The 24,357-nt window shown below is 59.1% G+C and overlaps 1 protein-coding gene across 2 annotated transcripts in view; it reads left to right on the top strand.

Annotated features, from left to right (window-relative positions):
* The window catches only part of VAC14 (VAC14 component of PIKFYVE complex), a 113,811-nt gene that overhangs the window by 86,473 nt on the left and 2,981 nt on the right, over nucleotides 1–24,357 (top strand). For both annotated transcript variants that reach the window (XM_030829505.1, XM_030829512.1), the window contains 4 exons: nucleotides 15,923–16,097; nucleotides 17,493–17,611; nucleotides 19,125–19,204; nucleotides 21,785–21,935. In XM_030829505.1, the coding sequence (XP_030685365.1) occupies nucleotides 15,923–16,097; nucleotides 17,493–17,611; nucleotides 19,125–19,204; nucleotides 21,785–21,935 (525 nt within the window). The remainder of the gene's footprint in view (nucleotides 1–15,922; nucleotides 16,098–17,492; nucleotides 17,612–19,124; nucleotides 19,205–21,784; nucleotides 21,936–24,357) is intronic.

Raw genomic sequence — 24,357 nt, 5'->3', positions numbered from 1 at the left:
CCCTCTCGACACTGCAGACATCCCTGCCCTGGACTTGTTTAAAACCCTCTCGACACCGCAGACATCCCTGCCCTGGACTTGTTTAAAACCCTCTCGACACCGCAGACATCCCTGCCCTGGACTTGTTTGGCTCTTCAGCGTACGCTGGCTTCAGTCAGTTAATTCCAGGTGCCTGTGAACTTGGCCAACTTTCCTCGTCCACTCATTTTTCCTGAGAAGAGTCAGCTCTTTCCTTCCTCTCCCATGAGCTGAGCCCCTCCTTCCAGCCCTTTTCCTGAAGAAGACCCCCACCTACCTCTGTCGGAAGTCTCCTGCCCTTGAAGCCTGAGCGGCTGTCCCGGTCCAGTTCCTTCTGCTTCTCCTGGGCCCCCCAGTAGCATAGTAATTGGTTTCTCAGATCTTCAGCTGCGTGCCCCGTCTGTGAGTATTTCCCAGTCCCTGACCCTGGCAGGAAGACCCATCTATGATCTTACCCCTGTGGGGAGCCTCGGGGGAGAGAGATGATGGAGAGATGACTGATCCTTCCAGTCTCGTTCACTCTCGTTCCTGCCAGTGATGCCTAAAAGAGAGAGCAAAAATGCCACCTCTCTGCCCCAGCCCCCTCCCCGACCCCTGCAGCCCAAGGTCGCAGGCCCCCAGGGTGGGCCCTGGACCTGGTGAGCAAGCAGGCCACAGGAGAGGGGCACTGGAGCAGCTGCCAAGCGCCCTGTTTCCAGCAGCTGCAGAGATTTGTATCTGCAGTTACCGCTCCTGGAGGGTCACAGCCTCCGTTTCATTTTTGTGGTGTTGGGAGAAGAGTTCAAGCCTCTCTCCACGTATACACAGGCCCACAGGCCCAGGTTCGGGCTTCCCCCAGCCAGCTAATGGGTTTCTAGGAGAGAAAAGATAGCAATCAAATATGTGCCCACAGGCTGGGCATGGTGTCTCACACCATAATCCCAGCACTTTGGTAGGCAGAGGTGGGTGGATCACTTGAGCCCAGGAGTTCAAGACCAACCTGGGCAACATGGCAAGACCCCATCTCTACAAAAAAAAAGAAAAACAGATGCTCCTGAGCAGGAGAGTGGAGAGCCCAGGAGGCAAGTGCTCTGGGTTGATAGAGGGGGCTCAGAAGAGCAGACATCTGACCCACAGTGGTGTGGCCTCTGGGGAAGGTGCCTCCCTAACATTTCATCATCTGTGTCTCCTCAAGCCTGCCGTCTTCCACGTCCATTCCCCTGGCCATTCTTGACTGGGCTCTTCCCTACCCCCAGGGGAAGGATGTCTGGAAAGGCAGCTCGAAACCCTTTGTACTTTAATTGGAAGAAGGTGGGAGCCTGAGGCAAAAGTGATTCAAACAGCACCCAGAATGGTCATCTTCAGGGCAGAACTGTGGTCAGTGTTTCCATCCCCCAGACCCCGCTCTATGCTGGTGGCTGCAGCGTGCCCGTCATAGCCAGGCTGTTCGCGCACGGTAGCTTTTTTGCGCTAAGTGGAGATGGGGGCTTCGTCTCCATTGATAAGACTTTCCTCATCTGCTGGCAATTCTATTTTAGGAGAAAGCCTCCCCCTGTAGTAGGCACTCCTGCCTCAAAGTGGAGCCAGGCCTTTTTTTTCGTGCTCGTATTATGCTAATCACTCCTTACAAGCAGGCAGACTTTGTAGGAGGTTTGCCTGGTTTTAGATGAAACATACGCCTTTGAAGCAAAGAGCCACCGTAGCTAAAAATACCATTTCCCGGCTGTTGATCCTCTCATTTGTAAAATGCATGTTTCCATTGTTAAACCTGCAGCAGCCCCTCTAGAGAGGAAAGCTCCACTATCGTGGCCAGGCCGGAGCACCCATGCCCTGGGGAGGTAGCACCTTCCCCAGCCCTGCCCGTGGGCTCTGCCGCCAAGCCTTTCCAAGAAGGAGTCCAAGAGAAGCACCCAGAGGATTCTCAATACTTTATTTTCTGTTTAGAAATATTAAACCACATAAAATAAAAACTGAAATAATGCAGAATGGTATAGCGGTAAATGGGAAAGACCCCTGACCACCTGCCACCTCCTCCTTCAGAAGTAGCCTCTGGGTCTCAGCTTGGTGTGTTTCCTTCTGCAGCCCTTTCTGTGCATTTATCAGCATGAGGCTCGGTCTGGTGCTGGTTTGGCAGCCGTGGGCTCTGGACTCGGAGAGCTCTGCAGCTTGCCCAGGTCCACCCCCTTCACTGTCTTTGTGCGGAACACATCTCCGTCCGGATCCTGAGCCGGCTAGACACTGCCTCTACGCTCCCGGCCTGAGCCCAGTGGCTCAGGGTCACTGTCCCTCCCCACGGAGGCTGCCATATCCCATTATTAAATCTGTCCACCCGCCTTTCTCTGTCCGTGGTTACCTGGTGTCTTTGCTCAGAGGGGCAGTGGCCTGATCCTGGCGGGGAGTGGAGGGAGCAGGCCTCTCGCCCACCAGCGCGAGTTCTGCTATAGGGGGCCTCGCCTGTAACCCAGAGCTGGGACTAAGACATGTCCCCTCAGGTGACTTCCAAGGACGCCTCATGTCTGGGGCCCTCTTATTTCTCACGCGTTTAATCCAGGGAAGATTTCCTGGGCTGGCAGGGAACATGTGGATGAAAAGCCTATTTCATGCGTCTTAAAATTCTCTGAAAATGGCTGATCACAAAAGGAATTTTTTCAGCCTCCCGGGAGGCGGTGGAGGAGGATACAAATAGGAGAACCCCTCCCCTTCCATTTGGCCGAGAATAACTGAATGAGCCCCCTCCCCACCACGCTTTGGCCCACCACTGCGTCTGTGGCGCCTCCATCCTCCCAGCCCTTTGAGACTCTGATCTTTTTACCAGCCTCTCAGAGGCCGCAGTGAGGCTGCTCTGATATTTGCTCTTTGTTACCAGTGGTGGGTATTCATGTTTAACTTCTCGTCCTGTTTTCTGACGCTTATCTCAGTGCTCTTTAAGTGGGCACTTATAAAGCCTGCAGAAAGCCATCTCAGTTCATAAAATTTCACAAAACCCCCGGACTAAAGATGTGAAGACAAGAAAGGCACTCATGGCTCTAGCTCCTAATCGCAGCCAGAAAGGCAGGAATGGCCTGTGCCCAGGGCAGCAGCTGTGAGCTGTGCTTCCTCTCGGGGTGCTGGGGCTATGCAGGTGGGCCAGGCCACATGGCTGCCAGGAGGCCAGGAAGAGTCCAAGCATTGGTCTTGCCCAAGAGCTGACCTCTTTGTCTTTCTGTTTGAACAGAGGAGGCCAGGGCTGTGCACAGCAGGCTCGGGTCCGTGAAGGTAGAGACCAGCAGGGAAACAGTGAAATGCCAAGCAGAAACTTAAACCAGGACCCAGACTCTGCACAGGCAGGGATGGGGCCTCAAGAAGGCAAGTGTCAGGGCCTTCCGCCCAGAGCTCCAAAGCCGAGCCAGGCCCTGCTGCCACCCATCCTCTGAGACTCCTGCCAGTCTCCCCCTTCCCTCAGGAGGGCATCACCATGCCTGAAGCGATCGGCCCTGGTGAGGCAGTTGCAGGCAGCAGGTCTCTGGCCACCCCGGAAGCTTGTTGAGAGTACAGATCGTGGACCTCCTGGAGGGGAGGCCTGCGCGTGGTCCATGCATACACCAGGCTCTGGGGTCCCACAGTTAGGGTATTCCTGGCTTGAGGGAGCCTCCTTGTTCTGGAGGGTATATGCGCAGCCTTCTGGGTGGATGAGGACACTGATGGGACAGGGGCTGGTGGTTCCCCACTGAGGGGCGTGGAGCTGAAGCCATGTGCATGGCGCTCAAGGCGGAGCATTCGAGGCGCCCCCAGAAACCAGAATGGCAGCCCCTGATCGGAACTCCTTCAGAGCACAGGAGGTCCTTTGAAGGAAAGTTGCCACGAGAACACAAGAGACTAGTGAATCACTGTAATCACCCAGGGCCCATGACCAGGAGGACAGCCTATCTGGTTAAATAATTGGGGGGAGGGAAGTGTTCACACGGGGCTATGGCCACATGAACACTGAGGCTGCTGGACCCAAGTTGGGCACGTGGCTTTAAGGCCAGAGGGCCCGAGTGTGGGCCCTGCCGAGGCCTCCGTGTCTTGGTCCAGCACCGACGAGGCAGAAGGGGAGGCTCATCGTCTGTAAACCGTGGGAATACGCAGCAGCAGGAGTGCTCCCTGGCCTGGAACAAAGGGACTAGTTTGGGAATCATCACCTGAAGTAAAGGAAAACAAACAGCTTGGTGATCAGAACACGGGCAAGGGGCGTCCCCAGACATTGCTGGGGCCGGAGTAGCTCTGGCCGCCTTACTCGGGTCCCAGCACTGCTGTCGCTCACCCACCTCATTCCTCACAAGTCCCCCCGCGGTTTGCAGGGGAAAATGGCAGAGATGCAGGGATGCCTTTCCATTACCTGTCCCAAGACAGACTCAATCTCAGAGGACCCTGCGTGAGGTCACATGCCACAGGGTGAAGGGGTGTCTCTGCCTTGGGCATACAAGCTGCAGGGAATGGGTTGGAAGGGGAGCCAGCCAGGGAAGGGAGATCTGTGTCCCTTGCAGATGCCACAGAGCGTGGGAACATGTTCATGGGAACATGAGCGCCGAGTCAGAGACCCAAGTTCTGGCCCCTCTGTGGCCCCGGCTGTGTGGCCTGGGACCAGTCCTTGGCTTCAGTTCCTTCCTGTCCCATGCGGTTGGCAGGGGCATGCAAGGGCAGGCAGGGCCAGGAAGCAGCGTGCCAGGCGGTGGCGGCCTCCTCGTGGGCAGGGCTGGCCTCCACGGGGGCAGCTGAGCACATCCTCAGGAGGAAATCCTGCTTAGAGGGGTCAAGCCCAGAGGGCTTCAAAGGGAGAGAAAGGTTATATCTGCAGTTCTCCAGCAGAGCCCAGGAGGCCCCAGGGCACGTAGGGTTCAGGGATGCCATTTCCCTGGCAGTATCAGCCAGGGAATGTATCAGGCAGTTCAGAGCACCAGTCTTGGCCACGTCTCCCTGGGCACCAGGAATCTTTGTATTAAAATCACCGCAGCCTGGACCTCAGGCAGCAGCTGGCCTGGCTCCCACACTTGGGAGCTGCTGCTCCCAACTGGTTTCCGGGAACCTGCTGTTGGAGTCAGCCCCATGGACTTTCTCCTCTGGATCTGAGTTTGAGTCCAGGCTGCAGAACTATGGCTGCAGTTTCAAGGCTCTGCTTCCCTCTCGTACCCTTGGAGACAAACCATTGCCCTAGGAGGGTAGAACTAAGTGTGGATCACAGGCCAACACCATCCCAGCCAGGTGTGGTCAGTGCCATCTGCCCACAGAGGTGGCTCTAGGGGGAAAGTGGGGTAGAAGGAGCTGGCTACAGATATGCTGCCCCAGAGCCACAGGAAGCTTCTGGAGAAACTCGCTCCAGTCCACACCAGAAGGCCCCGGTGATCTCTGCAGCTCAGGAGGTCCAAACTGTCTTCCCGGAAAAGTGTGTCTAAGGCTCTGTGCTGTCTGGGCCCCGGAGCTTGTTGGGGGACAAAGGGGTGGGTGGGCAGCAGTGAGTACTTGGTGCTGGGGTCAGGCTGACTGAGGGGGACTTTGGCAAGGCCTCTCATCTGTGCCGCACATGGCATTCTCTGCTAGGAAGGGCTCCGGGCTGAAATCACAAGTGGCCCATGCTGAGGAGTTGAACGTACACGATGTTCCTAATGTACTGTCATTTGTGGACAGGATTAGGAAGGAAATGGTGATTCTGGCTTGGAGGAAATCCCTGTGGCAGGAGAGGGCAGGAGCCCAGCAGGGACCCAAGGGCTTGGGCACTTCTCAGCGCTTCTTGGAGGTGATTTTCATGGAGACAACAGGATTTCCTTTAGTGACCAGTCCCTTTGTTTTCATTTGCACTGAGGATTCAGCATGCAAGGAGGTCCCTGCGGCCGTGCCAAGGCTTCATGGCCTGGGGATGATGGTCTCCAGGCAGGGGCCAGACCAGCCGCACTCCTGCCCCTACCCCCCGCACCCAGCTTTCTCCTCACCCCAGCCTTGCCCTCCTCACACTGCCTTTTTCTCCAGCACCAAGACACTATCTCAACAGAGTCCCCATCGGTCGTCCCTGCCATCTCGGCTTCAGAGCCTCCAGCACAGGGTTACACGCCTGTCCCCAGCCCCCGCCATCTGACCTGCATCCAGCCGTATTCTGGGGTGTGTCTATGTGGGATAGAAGGCACAGCCTCTTTTCTGAGACACAAACGCAGACCTCATTGTGAGTCATACGCCTGCCGAGTCCCCTCACAGGGACTCCTTGCAGATTGTGAAATGTGAAATGCTTCCGCCAGAGCCAGACACCTGCCAAGAACCCTGATAACACAGTTCAGAAGCCACCTGACTCTGAAGCCCCTTGGCCTACAGTTCCGTGTGCATGCCCAGCCCCACAGCCAAAGTAACCCAGGCCACCTTGTCCCTTCCTGGAGGTTAATTTTCTGTCCTATAAGCATTCATCTCCCCCATTGCCTGTAGGGGCCCAGCCCTAGGCCTTGTGGTGTAAGCCGAGAAGGAACCAGGGCTCAGGGAGGGCCGAGGGGCCAAGTACCACTTTAGGAAGGAAATTGGTGGGAACTAGCAGCAGGTGAGGCAGGAGACAGGGAAAGGCTGTCCTGGGAAAGAGCAGCGGGCTTGAGTACCTGTGAATGGACACAGGGGACGGGGTGGTCAGACTGAAAAGACCCATGGAAAATAAGGCCAAGGCGGGTGCGGTGGCTCACGCCTGTCGTCCCAACACTTTGGAAGGCCGAAGCGGCAGATCACCTGAGGTCAGGAGTTCAAGACCAGCCTGGCCAACATGGTGAAACCCAGTCTCTACTAAAAATACAAAAATTAGCCAGGCGTGGTGACGGGCACCTGTAATGCCAGCTACTGAGGAGGCTGAGGCAGGAGAATCACTTGAACCCGGGAGGCAGAGGTTGCAGCGAGCCAAGAGCACACCACTGCACTGGATGACGGAGCGAGACTCCATCTAAAAAAAAAAAAAAAAAAAGAAAAAAGGCCAAGGTAGAAGATGACTTCCATTCTAAGGAGAAGGCAGAGCCCCTCCCATGGTAGCAAGGGCCATCTGACTCCACCCTGGGCAGTTCAGAAAGCGGGAGTCAACTCGCTCCCTAGAGCAAGCCCTGAACTTAGGGTGAGGGACCTGCTAATCTTGGGGGGCTGAGGCCCCAGCTGCCTCTGTGAGACTGTTTGGTTTTCTGTGGCAGCTCCCACCCAGATGAGACCTTCTCTGGGGGTCTCTAGATGAGCCCAGCACAGGTGTCTGGGACCTCCCAGAGCCCGATGGCAGCTCCTCTTACACAGAGGGACAGATGGCTAAGAGGACTGAAGGCCTCTTCCTGTGCCCCTCCTCCCTCCATCCCCTTTCCACCAGCTCCCTACAAAACCCAGAAAAACAAGTCCTGCATCCTTCTCCTCCTCCCACCCCACTCCCTGCAAGAAACTTTTAAGTGTACCAGATACATCGACTGCATTAAACACGATGAATTTTTAAGGCATGAGTTGGCAGGGTTACCATGGCTGCCTTTGCCCTGAGGGGCACACTGCCGAGGATTGATTGAAATAAATAAAACAGATTTACAGTTTTTATACTTGGAAGCAGAGAGTTGGAAGGGAAGAGAGCAGAGGGGGAGGGGCAGGATGCAGTGAGATTCTGGAGCGTTCTGGACTCGAGATGGGAGGTCACTCCCTCCTCTCCCTATCCTAAGGTTTTACTGACCCAAAAGCTGCTTTCTCTTTAAATTCCTAAAGGATCCCAGCTGTGGGGCAGGAACAAGTCAGGGAGGAGGCCCTTTTCCAGTGGGAGCAGCCCAGGCCTTCTCTGTAGTTTGTAGGCTTGATATTAGGTTGCACCTCACATTTATTGGCCATGAGACTCCAGGTGTCTCCTAGGAAAGCACTGGGGTCCGTTGGCCTTGGACCACTGAAGGGGATGGACGTGGGCACCATCCAGCATCCAATGTAGAAAAGAAACAAGGCTGTCCAGGCGCGGTGGCTCACGCCTGTAATCCCAGCATTTTGGGAGGCCGAGGCGGGTGGATCACTTGAGGTCAGGAGTTCAAGACCAGACTGACCAACATGTCTCTACTAAAAATACAAACATGTGCCTGGTATCGTGGCACATGCCTGTAATCCCAGCCAGCAAGGCAAGAGAATCGCTTGAACCCGGGAGGCAGAGGTTGCAGTGAGCTGAGATCGCACCATTGCACTCCAGCCTGGGCGACAGAGCAAGATTCCGTCTCAAAAAAGAAAATAAACAAGGGCTCACCCTTCTGTGCATGGTCAGTGAGCCACAGGCAGCTGGGGATGGAAATGAAGGAAGGAGGCCTGGCCATAGGGAGAAGGGAGGGGCCTCTGAGCCAGGATGCCCTGCCCTCAGCAGGCCCCTGAAGCCTGTTGCCCTCCTGCTGGTTTACCCAGTCCTAAGGCCACTTGCAGAGAGACCAGTAGAGTCCACCCAGCCCACACTCTCCTCAGAATCAGCATCCAGCGCAGCCTCTGAGGGACCTTGAGTCAGGACTACCTGCCCAGTCACCCATATAAGAACCCCATCCCCATCCAGAGCTGCCAACAGCCTGCCAGGGAGCACAGCGATCGCTGACCCCATGCCCCATGACACCCCCCTGACCAAAGAGCTGGGCTTGCAGGCAGGGTCCTCACTGGGCCAGTGGGGCTAGAGAATTGGACCTGCTGGGGTGGGAGATGGGTGCCACCAGGGGGTCCTGGCGCCAGACTGGAGAAGCAGAGGCATGAAGAACCCAGTGGGGTAGTTGCAGGGGGTGGTTGGGCAGTAGGAGGAGACCTTCCTGTATCTGTATCTAGTGAGGCCTCTTGTGTGACCTAGTCCAACAGGAAGTACCGAGCAAAATCACCCACACTCTTGCCTCTCATGGGGCCACCAACAAGGCTCCATTGGGAAGGACGACCCATCGATGGCACGCGAGAGTGGACAAGGTGGAGCATAGGGGAAAACTGAGGAGCTGGGGTACACCCACCCCGCCTGGAACTTGCCAGCTGAGGCTTCTTCTGAGTCCTCTGTTCATCATGGGGAGGGCAGCGTTTCGGGGCCAGTGAGGGCTGGAGTAGAGACAGCAGCTGAGGGACTGCCAGGTGGGAGCAGGCACCCCCAGCCTCCACACTCATTTCTCAACCTTGCCGTCTCTTTCTAGGGTTTGTGTCCAGGGTCTCTCCCCGCCAGGCCAGCTGTTTTCCACACTGCTGGTGGCTTATTGTTTGGGACAGTCAAGAATGTCAGAGGTCCCTGGGAGGGGGTGGTTGCTTCGGTCTCCATTTCCCCATGAACTTCTCTTGAGTTCATCTGATGCCCTGTCCACATCCGTGCCCTTGAGCGCCAGGTTGGCCCACCTGGGCAGAGGGGCAGGCTGCGTCCACTAAGGGCCCTGCAGGCCAGTGCTGGCAGGCCAACTGGCAGAAGGGCATTCCCGGGCCCTCAGCCTCTCCTCCTCCCAGGCTGAACACTCACCCTAAACACCCCCACCACGAGTCAGATGCATCATCCGCTGCTGCCTTGGTCACCTTCTTAAAGAAGCCAGGCCCAAGGAAGGAGGGGTGGGGAGGGCAGAGCCTGCACCCAGTGAGTGCATGGGTTCCTGTCCCCAGCAGATGGCTCAGCGTCCTAACAATCACTGGGCAGGTGGGGGCGGGGGGCCAGTAGCATGCCCCTGCTTGGTGACCAGAGCCAGAGGAGGGTCCCCAAAGGGAGCCGGCACAAGTATCCTGAGCAAACGGCCGAGGGACCTGGGAAGGATCAGCCGACAGTGAGGATGGGGAAGTGTTTCTGGCCTTGGTCACTTTGCTGGTCCTGTTTTCAGAGGGTGCAGGGACATGAGGTCATGGGAAGTTTCATGTCTTCCCTGAAGCCACATGGCAGAGTCCAGCTTCCCTAGGGCGGAGCACGGCAGGGAGCCAGAATGTCAGCTCCCCACAAGGAGACCCAAGCTCCGTCCTCTGCCCTCCTGGGCCTCACCTGCCGCATGGGGCCCTGCTCCTACAGACGCCCGGCGAAGGAGCCACTCCCCAGCTCCTCCCAAGCAGGCTCCAGCTGTCCCTAGCCTCTAACGTGCCAGGCTGTGCTCTCCCCAGGCTCCCACGATGAGTCTGTCCTAAAAGGAACTGCTCCCTCTCTCCCACTGTGAGCTGACCCTCCTCGTGCCCTGCTCCAGGCCTGCAGGAACTAACCAGATGGGGAGAGGCGACTGGCCACGGCCAGCTGCACCCTCGGACAGCAGTGTTTGCACAGCCCCTCTTCTGCTGCTCTGCACACAGCCCCGGGCAGGAGGGGTGTTGGGGGGTAAAGCCCCCAGGAAGTCTTGTCCTCCAAACCAAGGCCTGGCTTTGCCCAAATCAGTGACCTGTCTTATCCCTGGAGGAGATGTAGTGTGTGGCTGCAGGCTCCCGTCCATGCCTTTCTCCCACCACCCCTTCTGCTACCATGAGGCAGGGCTCCTGCCAGCCTGGACCACATGACCTTAGGGCGTGACTGGCCAGTCTAGAGCCACCCAGACACTGCGGCACCTGCAAAGCCAGTTGACACCTTACTCCTCCTGCCCACCCTGGCCCAGGTTTCACCTGAAGCAGGGGCTGTGCGTGGATTTCAGGTGGGGGTTTAGGAGAGCATCTCCCGCAGAGGCCTGTGGCTGTCCATGGCTGGTGCCTGATGTGTGCTGGTGCTTGCCAGTGTTAGTGATGGGAGGGACAGTGACACGAAGGCTCACACCAGCCTGGCAGGTGTGGTGCAGTCACCTCCAGGCAGACGCTGCTTCAGAGCAGTGGAGAAGGCTGCAGGGGGATGCAGAGCCACGTCTCTCCTTCCCTGGTCTCAGCATGAGCCTTAGCCTGGCCTTGGAGGCTGCCCCAAAGGGAATATTCATGGGCAAGGCTGTGTAGTCTCAGTTCTTAAGGAAAAGTGACCGCCCCCTCTGCTGGGCTCCGGGAAGTTCAGAGCAGGCCGGGAAGTTCAGAGCAGGCCGAGGGCAGGTTGCTTTTCTGAGAGCTCCTGGTATGTGGCAGAGAAACCAAAGAGAAACTGGTTCCGCCCCCAGCACAAAACCAGACCTGGAAGGGGGAGCAGCTGTCCAGGCAGCGGCAGCTGGCAGCCCAAGACGGGGAGGCAGAACCTCATCCACAGGGCCTCTGGGCTGTGTGTGAAGGACACAACCAGTGACACAGCCCCTGCTGGGCCAAAAGCTCCATTGCCGCTGAGGGAGGAGCCTTCCGTAAACGGCGTGTGTCCTTGCCTTCTGGCCACATACCACCTGCCTGTGCCTGAGTCACCGGGATACACCAGAGGCCCCCTACTTACTCAACACACTCGCCTGTGGACCCCGGCCCTCCTCCAGCCCCATGGTGGGCCTCCAGGGTGGTACAAGAGATCCCCTATGCCCTCCCAGACCCTGTTCAGGTTCCCTCCCACCCCAGCTCTCTGCCTTGTTTCCTAGCACATTCCAGGCCATTGTCTCATGACAAATAGCGTTTTCATGCGGGTGTTGGAAAATATGGGCACATGTTTAATGCTTGCAAGCTGTGCTCCACTGTTGACGCTGCGCTTGGGAGCCAGGCAGGCAACTCAAGCTGGGCTGGGGCTCAGCAAAGAAGTGATGACGCAGCAGCCCTGCAAGGCAGCCATCTGCCAGGCGTCCGCCAGGCAGGGACAGCCCCTGGTGCCCACTCACAGCAGGCACTGGGGAAGCAGAGTCGTGAGGAAGAACTCAGGTTCTGGAAGTCGAATCTTCTAGGTCTGAATCCTCTGTTCCTCCTCCTCTGGTCAGCTGTGGGTCCTCTCTGAACCTCAGATTCCTCTTCTCTGCAGTGGGGGTGATAACCCTATCCAGGTTGTGTGAGGACTCAGCATGACACTGCGAGTGGAGCTAGCCCAGAGCCCAGTGCCAGGTGCGTGGGAACTACGAGGCCACCTGTCTATACAGATCCCGGTGTGGACTGGGGACTGTAGTGGGAAATGGGCCCTCTTTCCTCCCTCCCCAGCTTCCTGACTCAAGGGCCGGCTTCTCACACCATCCACCCTGAGCCTTGCCTGTAGTAAGGGCCCCGTGAGCTGGCCAACACTTCCACTATTATTACTGTCTTCTTGAGGCTTTGCAACGCAGTGATCTGGGTTTTCCTTCTCCCCAAACCTAGGGTGACCTGGGGTCGAGGCAGGATGCGGCCCCCACCTTCTTCCCAGCAGTAGGATGGGAGTCGTCCTCAGTGGAGGCCCCTCCACTGCCAGCCCCAGAGCAGCCTCTCCAGGCTCCTCCTCCTGGGGCAAGGGTTGCTGAGCGAGCGGCTGGAGCATGGCACGGCCTCAGCGCTGCTCTCTGTGATGCCTGCTCCCGGCCTCTCCTCTCCCTTTCCCTCTTGTGGTGCTTTAATTAGCGATGCTCAGAGGGAGACACCTCACTCAGAGGGAGACACCTCCTGAGGAGGCTTGTGCTCCAGAGTCTCCTGGGATGAGCTGGCTTCCCAGGCCTCTTTGGCCAGCAAGAGAGTGCAAGATCTGGGCAGGGCAGGGCAGCCAGGCCAGGGCTTGGCCTGATGGGTGACAAAGACAAAAATGTAACATCAGGCTGCCGTTTTCCACACACTGGTGTTTGCACAGCACAAAGAGGCCTGCCTGGGCATGAACAGAGAGAATGCGCTGGCCTGGGGGAGGGGGTGGGGAGTCAGTGCACCTACGGTTCTGTTCAGGAGACCCTTGCTTCTTGGGGATGAGTGCCCTGAAAGAACTAGAACTTTCTCTTAGAAGGGGCTGGTAGGAGGGGCCTGCATTTCAGACTGAGTCTTCATCAGGACCTGAGGTTGGAGCCGAGGCCTCGCTATCTGGGAGGAGCCTGCCACGTGCCGTTCCTGGCTGAGCCATCTGGCCAGGGCAGAGCAGGCAGAGCCTCTAGGGCCATGTGGGCTTGGCGAGGTCAGGAACCAAAAAACCCAAGAGGCTAGAATGCCACGAGTGGAGGAGGGACAGCAAAAGGGAGGCTGGAGAGGAACCAGCAAGAGGTGTGAGACCCTGTAGGCCGAGGTGAGGGGCTGAGTTTGTTTCAGATCCAGGAGGAAGCCGCTAGCAAATCCCAGTGGGGAGGGGCATGCTCTGGTGGGCCTGTTTTAGGATTGTCCAGTTGGTGTGTGGAGGGTGGACTGTGGGGGCAGGAGAAGCAGCAGGAGGCAGATCCTGAGACATGGGGAGATGGACCAGGCAGGAGATGCTGACAGCCCCCTAGGCATGGGGGCGGGTATGTGGGGCAGGGTGGCCGTGTAGGATGTGCTTCCAGGGTAAGGCCCCCATACCTGCCAGTGGACCCGACAGAGGGACTGGGGGTCAGGATGACTCGTGATTTGGGCCTGAGCAGCTGGGTGGCCAGTGCCACCGTTTACTGAGATGAGGGGGGTGGCAAGTCTGTGGGGACACGAAGGGTCGGTTATGGCCCAGCAAGGTTTGAAATGCCTGCTAGGTGGCCAGGCAGGGCCTTCCACCAGGAAAGCAGCTGTTCCATCTAGAGCCCAGCGGGGGCTCAGGGCTGGAGGGCACGTGTGGGAGTCATTGATCGGGACCACAGACTACCGAGAGGCACAGAGTAGACAGAGAAGAGTGGAAGGGCTACCCCAGCCCTGGGGGAGAGGTGGGAGGAAAACCAGGAGAGAGTGGTGTCACTGGTGGCAAGAGAAGAGTTTCCAGAAAACTCCACTATTCCTGACCTTCTGTAACACAGCCAGCATTCCCTGGCTTCGCTGGGACACCAGGAGGCCTGGGTGCCCGCTTCTCCTTACCACCAGCCCCTCGTCTGTCCCTCCCTCCGCACCCTCCTCAGCCTGCCCTCACGTGGTCACCACCCTGCCCTCTGCTGCCACAGCTCCCGCCTGCCGGCCTGGATCCCTGGAGAGCGCTGCCTGGCAGCGGCTCAGCTGTTGGCCTCTGTCATGGAGACGGCACCAGCTGCCGGCAACGGGCACTTGTGACCATTTGTCAGAACGCCCCCCTTCCTCCTGTGCCTGCCCTTCTGGAACATTTCTGTCCCACAGCCGTGGAGACAGGGCTCATGGAGGGGTTGGGGGACCGGGAGGGGCCAGGAAGCACTGTCTGGGCTCTACAGCAGGGCCACCACCTCCTGGCCTTTGGCCTGAGGCCGCCTGGCTGGGCTTTCCCTCTGTGGCCAGCAGCTCCCCAGAGGAGCTGTGGCCCCTTAGGTACCGTGTCCCACACACTGGCCTTACATGGCTTGTTCCTCGTCCTCAGGCTGCCCTCTTGAGAACTTCCCCCTATTTCACAGATAGTTATTGCCCCTAATTAAGGTGGAAAAATTGTGCAGAGACACTGAGATCACACCGCTGGTAGTTCGGGACACCAGGCTGAGGCCTTCACCTCCCACCTAACCCCAGGGGAGCCCCCGGCACGGCAGGGTCCTGGTGGCATGTGCGGGGAGATGAAGCAGCCCTCACTCGTGCGGCCACCACCCCCTCCCTGCGCTGCTTGTTTCCGTTTCTCGTGGTTTCTTGCCCAGGCCTGCAGGCTCCAGCCGGGGTAGGCCGGAACGGCCTGCCTACTGTTTGCGCTTTGTGGTCTGGCCTCTTTGTTACCAAATGCTCTGGGGTTGCTTTGGGGCTGGGGGTGGGGAGGAATCTTCTTCAGCCTGGACCCAGAGCCATGGCTGGCGTTCAGGGGCATTCGGGAAGCTGGGCCCAGGTCATGCGGAGCGGAGGCTGAGTCCAGCGACCTGGGAGGAGATGGAGGTGCTTCAGGCCTCCCACCAAGAAATGTGGCTCACGTCACTGAGCACCCGAGACCTCGGGGCCTCCAACGCCGTGTCAGACCTGTGGTGATGCTTCCCTGGAGACGGGACGCGGCATCAGGCACCAGAGCTCAGCCCCAGATGGGAGGTGGTGTGGGCAGGGGTGCCATGCTGCCACCAGCCCAGCAGTCAGGAAGCACAGTGCTGCACACCACCCTCTCACCAGCCACCCCGCTCATGCCCCATCCTGCCTGCATCATGCTGTTTTGGGGAAGCTCCCGAATCCCTGGGACTCCAGCTGGGAAGCATTGCCCAGGCGCCCTTCCCCTGCAGGCCAGGCCTCCAAGGGCACGTGGAAAAGCAGCGCAGATTCCTCCAAGCCTGTCCTCACGACCCACTTCTCACTGCTCATGTCATCTGGCCCAGGGACCCTGGGGAATCTGCTTTTCTTCATCCTCTGGGTTCCCTTTTTTCTTTTTGTATAACAGGGAGGCTCCTCTTCACAAAGTCCAATCCTTAGCCCTGAACGACTCTTACTAGACAAGAGATGGGAAAGGGGTCATGGCCCGGGGACCAGCGAGCTAGGCTCTGGCCCTAAGTGACTCTGCGTCCTTGGTCAAGTCACTTCACCAGAGTTTCACCATCCGTACAGTGAAGAAAAAACTCAGGGTCATAACGCTGATCCCACACGGATCTGTGCTCCAGGCCGCAGGGTACAGCCCGGACAGCGCAAATCCCTGACCTCGGGGGCTTCCAGGAGGAGGAGTGGGGCAGTAAACAGGTGACCGATGTGTGGAGAATTGGCCGGATGAAGATGAGCTCTAGCAAGAGAAGAAAGCCCAGCAGGGGACAGGCGTGTCTTGGCCTGGAGTGGGGGGCATTGCCCAGGCATGTGGGAGTTCATGAAAGTGACGGGGTCCCAGGGACTATTTTGGGTAGCTGGAGGCCCAGCTGTTTCTCTTGTGCCGGGGGATTAATATAGTGTGGGGCGCTCTGGCGTGGCTAGGTCCAGGTAGGCAGTCCTGGGAGGCCTGGAGGCAGGTGCAGCATTCCCCCCACCCTTCCCCGCTCCCCCCCCGCAACCACAGGCCTCAGAGTCACGGCTCCACACTGGCCTCAGGAAAGAGCAGCTTTCCCCAGGATGCTGCAAAACCAAGAGGAGGCCTCCCAGGCTGAGACACAGAGGCTTCCAGGTCGGCCTGCGCCCTGACCCCGCTCTGCCTGCTCTCCAGGCAGCTGTGCCTCCTGCTGAACGCGGAGAACATCTTCCACTCAATGGCAGACATCCTGCTGCGGGAGGAGGACCTCAAGTTCGCCTCGACCATGGTCCACGCCCTCAACACCATCCTGCTGACCTCCACAGAGCTCTTCCAGCTAAGGAACCAGCTGAAGGACCTGAAGACCCTGGTAGGCTGCGTCCATGACTCCATCCTCAGGTGTGCTCCTGCATGCCAGGGGGCACACCCTGTGTCAGCCCGCCCCTCGGCTGGCCCCAGGAGGCTCTCAGGGAGAAGACGGGGTTGAAATCGAGACTTCCCCTGGTCCACTGGGAAATAGGGATCCCGGGTGAGTGGCTGCGCAGCACTAACCACGGGTGCGTCACGTCACCCACACTGAGGTCTCTGCCCACAGGAGGGTCCACATGTCCACCCTGACCCCCCAACAGCCCTGCCTTTTCCATTGGTTGACACCCCAGTCCCACTCCAGGCACTGCCCCCTTGAAAACAGAGGCTCTGCTGGCCGTGGACCCACCCTGCGGGGCAGTGCCACCCTCTCAGGGCCAGGCCTCTGGGTTATAACCTTGCTGGCAAATCAGGGGTTAACAGCACTTCTCGCCCTCCTTGGCCTGGCCCCTCTCTCCCACAGCTGGGCACATCTGGCTCCTAAGGCACCTGTCATAAGCCAAGGTGTCAAGTTTGCTGCCCATCTGTCCCAGGCTCTGGATGAGGACGCACCAACAACTGGTCAGAGAGAGCAGAAAGGACGCTCACTCACTCTTACTCCCCTATGAACAAGGAGAGGCGCAGGTCCCAGGCCTCTCGTGTCCTGGCTGAGGGTGGGGGCTGCAGAGGCCGTGCAGGGACAGGTGCCGTCCTGGAGGCAGGGACTCCAGGGATTTCATTTCCCAGGTCCCCTGCCGGCTCAGACCCTGCTTACACCCTCCGCAAGAGCCTCGGGGATGTCCAGGCCCATGTCCGGGGGCATCTGGGGCCAAGTGGCTCTGCACGGTCCAGGCCACAGCCCTGCCTCCCTCCTGTGGTTCCTTCCAGACATTCGCAGAGGCCTTAAGAATTTTCCTCAGGGGCAAGGGCTCCCCCAAGTGTGGGCTGGGTTCCTGGGTGGTTTCCAAGTGTTCGAGGTGGCCTGCAGAGGTGGAGAGGAGATGGCATTTAAGTGTGCCTCCTCCCCTCCCTGCCCACTCCCCCATCACCCTCCCAGCCCCATGGGGCTCGGGGACCACAGAGTTCTGTGGGGCGGGGGGGGGACAATTACTGTGATTTTGCCGAGGGCAGACATGCCAGCACAAAGGACAACCACTCCCAGCCAGGCCCTCGCAGCCACCACACAGCTCTGGGACTGGGAGGTAATGACAGGGTCTGCAGAGGAGCTGTCAGCGTTTCCTTTGTGATGGCTTGTTCCCAGCCGGGTTGCCAAACAGCCGGGGTGCTAAGCTGGCTCTGGCTGCCCCTGACCGAAGGCCTCTGGGACTTAGACCTGTGGCCCTTCCCTCAGGTCCCCACGTGGACCGGGAGGGGGCAAGGAGCAGGGGTCTCCTCACGGCTCATGCCTCTTCCCCCACAGGAGAGCCAGAACCTGTTCTGCTGCCTGTACCGCTCCTGGTGCCACAACCCAGTCACCACAGTGTCCCTCTGCTTCCTCACCCAGAACTACCGGCACGCCTATGACCTCATCCAGAAGTTGTATCCTTCCTCTCACTGTGGCTGGGGTTGGGCCACTGAGGGGCAGGAAGGGCCCGGCTGCCCCCTTTCCACCCAACAGGCGGCCCCAAGTGCCATGCTCCTGTCCCCACCCCTCCACTCAGCCTCGGGGCTTGTGACATCAGGGCCACCAGGACACTGGGAGGGGAGGGATGTATTTGGGAGAGCAAGGTTGGCAGCAAAGAGGGGCTCCTGGAGGGGAGCTGGCCCGGGAGAAACCCTGTGGGTTGGGATTGGGATTGAGTAGGCCCAGCCCGGCGGGTGCCAGAGGGTGATGCTGGGCCATCTTGCTGGGGTAAGAGAGAAGCCCAGCTCCTGCCCCTGGGAAAAGGTGGCTGCCCTCTGCTCATTGCAGTTCCTCCTGGGCCTGGTGTGGGGGTCGGGGAGAAGGCCCGGAGCTGGGAATATGGGCGGATGGCTGGGTGAGCCTGCAGGCTTCAGCCCAGGCGTGGGCCTTCGGGGGCCACAGAGCTAGAGCCCGACAGGCTTGAGGATGACATACTGGGGAGAAGCAGGCTGGGCGGAGGCCTCGGAAGCAGGAGGCACCCATGCTGACGTCAGCACCGTGCTCCTCAAAAGGCATCCAGAGTTAGATGTTTTGTTTTGTTTTTTGAGACAGTCTCTGTCACCCAAGCTGGAGTGCAGTGGGGCGATCTTGGCCCATTGCAACCTCCGCCTCCCGGGTTTAAGTGATTCTCCTGCCTCAGCCTCCCAGGTAGCTGGGATTACAGGCGTTCACCACCATGCCTGGCTAATTTTTGTATTTTTATTAGAGACAGGGTCTCACCATGTTGGCCAAGCTAGTCTCAAACTCCTGACCTCAAGCGATCTGCCCACCTCGGCCTCCCAAAGTGCTAGGATTACAGGTGTGAGCCACCACGCCTGGCCAGATTCTTTTTAAAACACCAAGAAGCAAACTAGCCCCATCCATGGGTGCCTGACGTGTAACCCGGGATTGGAGTGCTATTTAGAAGGCAATATGACCAGCCAGGAGTTGGGAGTAAGGAAGAAGGGGCCAGGAGGTACCTCAGTGGAGGGCTAGGTGTGACCCTGCCTGGCTCCCCACAGTGTGCCTGCTTTCCTTCTACAACCTGAATTTGCTCCTCTCAGCCACTTCTGTCACCCAGAGACTGGCAGGCCACTGTGCAGCGCCGCAAGCCTGCTGCAGCCCTGCTGGCGGGAAAGGAGAGAACCCCTCCTGCCCGGCCCTCCCGCAACAGGCTGCAGCGCTGTGATAAGAGCCTCTCCCAGCCCGGGAGGGTGCAGAGGAGAGAGCTGCTAGAGCAGAACCTGGAACTCCCGAACAGGGGGGTTCCATTTAGGACAGAAAGACGAGGAGCAGGGAAGAGCCTAGTGTCCTTTGTGCACCAAATCCTGCTTCACCACAACCAGGCTCTGTGCACAGGAAGCCAGGTGCAGGTGGGGAGGGTGCGTGGTTCTCTGAGCTGCGGCTGTGCTGGCCCAGCAGACAGACTTTCCTTGACTGCACACCCAGTGGGGACCTGGAGGTCACGGTGGACTTCCTCGCAGAGGTAGACAAGCTGGTGCAGCTGATCGAGTGCCCCATCTTCACATGTAAGAACCACCTCCCACCACGCCTCGCGCCATGAGTCCAAGGCTGCCCTGGAGTGGGGTGGGTGGAGCCAAGCTCCAGTTGGTCTCTTTTGGCTGGGGAGGGAGGAAGAGCAGTCACCCCAGGGAAGCTTCTGGAATGTTGAGAATGTGAGACCTATAATCCCAGCACTTTGGGAGGCTGAGGCTGGAGCATCTCTTAACGGCAGGAGTTCGAGAACAGCCTGGGCACCATAGTGAGATCTCATCTCCACAAAATTTTTTAAAAATCAACCAGGCATGATAGTGCATGCCTATAGTCACCACTACTCAGAAAGCTGAGGTGGGAGGATCACTTGAGCCCAGGAGGTTGAGACTGCAGTGATCTGTGACTGTACCACTGCACTCCAGCCTGGGTGACAGAGCAAGACCCTGTCTCAGAACAAAAAAAAAAAAAAAGACTGGGATGATAGGCCTGCAAGGCCAGCCGGAGCAGGGATAGGGCATGTGGCATCAGAACCTGGGTCTTGCCTGTATCCCTCACGGTGAGTCTCGTGGACATGAGCCAGCGCTGACAGCGGAACCCCCTTGAAGGCTGATACCAAGCCCCTGGGCTGTCCCCAGCCACCCCTCCGAGCCTGCTGCCTCTGCCCTGGCTCTCTGAAGTTGTGGGTTCCCCCGGGTCCCTCTGCAGGTGCTCCTGTTGGCTCAAGAGCCATGCCTGCACCTCTCTGAAAGAAGAGTTGGCATTTGCTGGGAGCCAGTGGGCAGGAGCTGCCTGCTTAGTAACACCCAGGCTGAATGTGCAAAAGTGGCAGCTGGCTGGGGTGAGCACAGCTCTCAGCGCCTCAACATACACACTTTGAATGACGCTCGTGTGTTTATAATGTGCAGAGAAGCCAGGAGGCCACTCTGCTGGTGGCCACCTTCCCTGCCAAGCTGGCCGCCCGGCCTCTTGCACTGTCTGGCAGTGTCTCTGACCCGCCCGGCCTAAGCCCATCAGCCTGAGCCCTGGAGCCCGAATTTAATGCAGAGGCTGAAGAACACCCATTCCCATCCACTCTTGAGCCCCCTTCAAAGGGCAGCCTCTTCAAGCAGCAGGGTGCCGTAGGAACTGATGCCCTGCAGACAGAAGAGCAGGGGGGAGACCCTGCTCTCTGCAGAGTGCACTAAAGCCTGTCCCAGGTGTGCCCAGCCTGACGCTTCCCCGAGGGCCTCCCAGGGACACAGACAGCCACACGGCCACCTGAGGTCAGGTCCTAAAAAGACCCTGCTCCTGCTGCTGGTCTGTCCTGACTCATCTCTCCAGTTGTACATTCTTGGCATTCCAGAAGCATCCCTGGGATGACTGCCCTCCCTCCCTGGCCCTGGAGGAACTCCAAGCACCTTCTCCTCAAGCCCAGGGCTTTGCTGGGGCAGGGTAACAGGAGAGACACACCCTGGTCTCACCCAACACCATCCCATCCCTGAGTCGCCTGGATCCTAGAGGTGGCTGGTCTGGCCACAGGCAGTGCCCGCTTCCCAAAGGCCCAAAGGGAAGAAAGGACTGGAAACAGGCTTGCGCTTCTGCTGGGCAGCCAGGCCTAGGACAATGGTGGTGGGGTCTCCTCTGGAGGGCACCAGGAGGCCTCCATTCCTCTGCTCCCTGCTCACTGACACCCTGGCCCTAAGGCCTGGTGCTCAGGCTCCCTGTGTCAGCGGGACCCCCTGTGTGGCCGCTCCAGGGGTGACATAGTCCCTCTCCCAAAGCACATGGTACATCCTTCACAAACAATGCCTGGACTGGGCCTAGGGACACAAGAAAGTAGAAGCCAGTGATTCTCCTGGAGAGGCTCGCAGAAGAGAAGTGAGCCCGTTTCCAATCCCGCCTCCCCTGTGCGCCTTGGGGAAGCTGGGACTGCCTTGTGGTACAGCCAGCCACCAGCGGGGTCCGTGCTGCAGCTTGGGCTGGAATGAGTGCTGGGCAGCCCCCCAGGTGCATCTCTCCCCCGGCAGGGCGGTGGCAGGGCTGGCATGTGAGCCGGAGCCCCAGAAGCACCTCCCAGATGCTCCGGGGCTTTGGTGTGTGTCTCACTACACACAAAAGCGTTTTTCCATCCTGCCCTCTCTTAAAGCTGTCCTAATCCACCGTCTTTCTCTCCAGCACACCCTATTTATAGCTCTCCCGCGCTGGCACGTGCGGAGCCGACTGGAGAATATGTTACACTACAGGCCCCGAGCCCTCGTATCACCAGGGAGGCAGCTGAGCGGGGGGCGGGGGGCAGGGAACAGACCAGGCCCCACAGCGTGTCTCGGGGTTGTGGGGCTGAGGTGACTGTTGGAAAGATCAGACAGGCAGGTGGGCAGGTGGAAAGGAAGATGAGATCATGGAAATGGCTAGGACACTCGTGGGGGAGGCGGGGGCAGCGCAACTGGCTGTGAGGGAGCCCCTGACTCGCTGGAAGCCACAGCCACCTGGCTGGGCCCACACAGCTGGGTCCTTGGGCTGTGGGTACCATGGCGCCAGGTCCCAGGTGGTCCTGGCCAGTGGGGGGCAGGGAATGTGGGCTGGGCGTGTCCCAGAGCAGTGCCAGGTCCCTGACCCCTGCCCTCTGCCCACCCCAGATCTGCGCCTGCAGCTGCTGGACGTGAAGAACAACCCCTACTTGATCAAGGCCCTCTATGGCTTGCTCATGCTCCTGCCGCAGAGCAGCGCCTTCCAGCTGCTCTCGCACCGGCTCCAGTGCGTGCCCAACCCTGAGCTGCTGCAGACCGAGTGAGTGCCGGCTGGGGACTGCTGCCCCTGCCCCCCGCCCCCGAGCAGGGACAGGCCCAGAGGAGCCTGGTGATGAAGGGCTGTGCCGGGGGCTGCTGAGGCCTCCCTCACTTCAGCATCCCACCCCTTTTGTCACTGTGGCCACCATCCCCCCTGCAGCCACTTGCCCCTTGGCCTCTTGTGTCCACATCAGAGCACCGAGCAAGGGATTCTGGGAGCATTCACACGGTGGCCGGGAGTAGCAACACTTCCAGGCAATCAGGGTCCAGCTCAGTGAGGCTATGCAAAATCTAAAAACTCTGAGGGCATCTGGAGTTACCCAGACAGAGGACCCTGGAGAGAAACTCTGGGCAGGGGAGGAGTTCCTGCCCCAGCTTAGAGATGGGGGCCCCAGTGGCTGTTGAGTGAGAGAGGACCCTGTCCTGGGCACCTCCCGGGCCTCACATAGCCCCTCCCCACCCTGTCTGTGGCAGAGTCTCCACCCTGGGTCACTGGGAGACCCCGTCATTGCTAGGACCTTCTCAGACACTTCCTGGGTGGGGTGGGAGGCAGGGGTGCACTCAAGGCTCCTCTGCTCAGGTCCTGCCCATGGAAGGAACAGGTCCTAGGCACCCCTCCACCAAGAGGCCCAGCTTGGCAGCCTCTGGTCAGAGGGGTGCTGGCTCCCACCCTGAACCCACAGCTGGCCCCTACCCCAGAGCCTGTAGGGCTGTGTCTATATTTGGTAACCCTTGGAGGCTTTGCCTCATCCACAGGCATTTGGCATCCGAGATGGAAAATTTCACTTGTCAGGTCGCCATGGAAACCAGCAGAGCCACTGAGAAGATTTACGCTGAATGGAGCGCACCCAGCTTGCATCAGATGCCCTGTGTGTCTAGAATTCCCTCCCAGGCTGTTAGAGCCACTCAGCAGGCCTGGCGCCTTGCTCCAGCAAAGGGCCTCGGGTGCTCGCCTTTGCGATGGACACAGGCAGCCTTGAGACAGGCCTGCCCGGAGGCCCTATGCCCTCCACACCGCTGGCATCGGCTCCCACTGCTGCTCCCACCCGGACTGGCCCTCTGGTGGCTGAGCGTGGGGCACCTGATAGGCTGTCTGCCCCAGGCCAGCTGGAGAGGCTGAACCCCTAGAAAGTGTGGCCCCAACCAAGACAGGCTCCTGCCTTCCCTGCCCCATTTCCCCAGAAGGCAGTGCCCTGCAGTGGCAGGACTAGGCCTTGAGCTGGTTGCCACCCCAGCTGCTCGGGGTGCTGCCAGGTGGTCCCCAGAAGACAGCGCCTGACGCAGTGTCCCCAGGAGAGCAGGGTCTGCCATGGAGGGGGGCGTGCGTGTGGGTTCCTGGGGCCAGAGTGCTGTCAGCTCCTGAGAGACTCCGAGAGAGGCCCAGAAGCCACACCGGGCCTCGCTGGCCCAGCCTTTGCCTTGGCCCTTCCAACGCCCCATAGTGTTAGGGTCAACCTGGCAGGCATCCGGGAGGGGAAGATACAGCCGGAAACAGGGAGGAGATAGGAAGGGCTGCTTCCCTGTGACCTCCAGTCTCCCTGTGGGAACCAGCCTGCCTTCCTGGGAGTCCTCTTGGCCAGGGAGCCAGCCCCGCCTCTCCCAGGGCTCCGCGTGCTGATATCCTGTCTTGGGAGGGGAGCAGAGGCTCAGAGCAGTCATACTCCTCAGATCAGGGTAGAACAAGTTTGCAGAGGGGAGCTGGGAAAATGAGGCTTTCCTCAGAATCTCCCATGGTCAGTCAGGGAAGTCTTGAGCCAAGGGGTTGAGGCCTCTGGGTAGATTATTCTGAGGGTCAGTGGATGGTTTGCAGGCCTAGAGTAGGATCTGGTGTGAGCTCTGCCATGGATTTGCTGTGTGACCTCCAGCAAGCCCAGTGTCCTCTCTGGGTTCTTGGTTACTTGGTCAGTAAATGCACATTTGGACTAAATGGGTGTGTGAGGCACCCCCTAGCCTTCAATGCCCTGGACCCCCAGCCTTTCTTTGCAACGACCTAGGAAGAGATACCATAGATAGGGGCACAGAAGCAGTGGGCATGCCAGGGGCCTTTGGAACAGCTGAGGGAGGGGTCAGATGGCAGGGTGGGGCCCGGAGGATGGCTCACACCCTGGGAAGGGAGCTGCGGACAGTCCCAGCCCTGGGAGGGGCCGACAGCTGGCAGACAGGGTCAAGTTGCGGGGCAGGCCTTGGAGCCGGGAACAGCTGGGAGAGTTTGTACACTCCTCGCCCATCCCTGGTTCTGTGTGCTCCAGGCGCCATCAAGGCCCTGGGGACCACAGCTCCCCCACCCCCTGGCTTCTGGGCCACTCCCCAGGTACTGTCTTCTCAGTGAGCAGGAGGGAACCTCTAAGAAAAAGCTGGCAACAGGTGCATGGGTGGGATGGCAAGAGTGAGAACCGGCCCTGAGTCCTGGACTCCCACACTGT

This window comes from Nomascus leucogenys, chromosome 2, assembly GCF_006542625.1.
Source record: "Nomascus leucogenys isolate Asia chromosome 2, Asia_NLE_v1, whole genome shotgun sequence".
NCBI classification, from domain to species: Eukaryota; Metazoa; Chordata; class Mammalia; order Primates; family Hylobatidae; genus Nomascus; species Nomascus leucogenys.
This window is presented reverse-complemented; position numbering and strand designations above follow the sequence as displayed.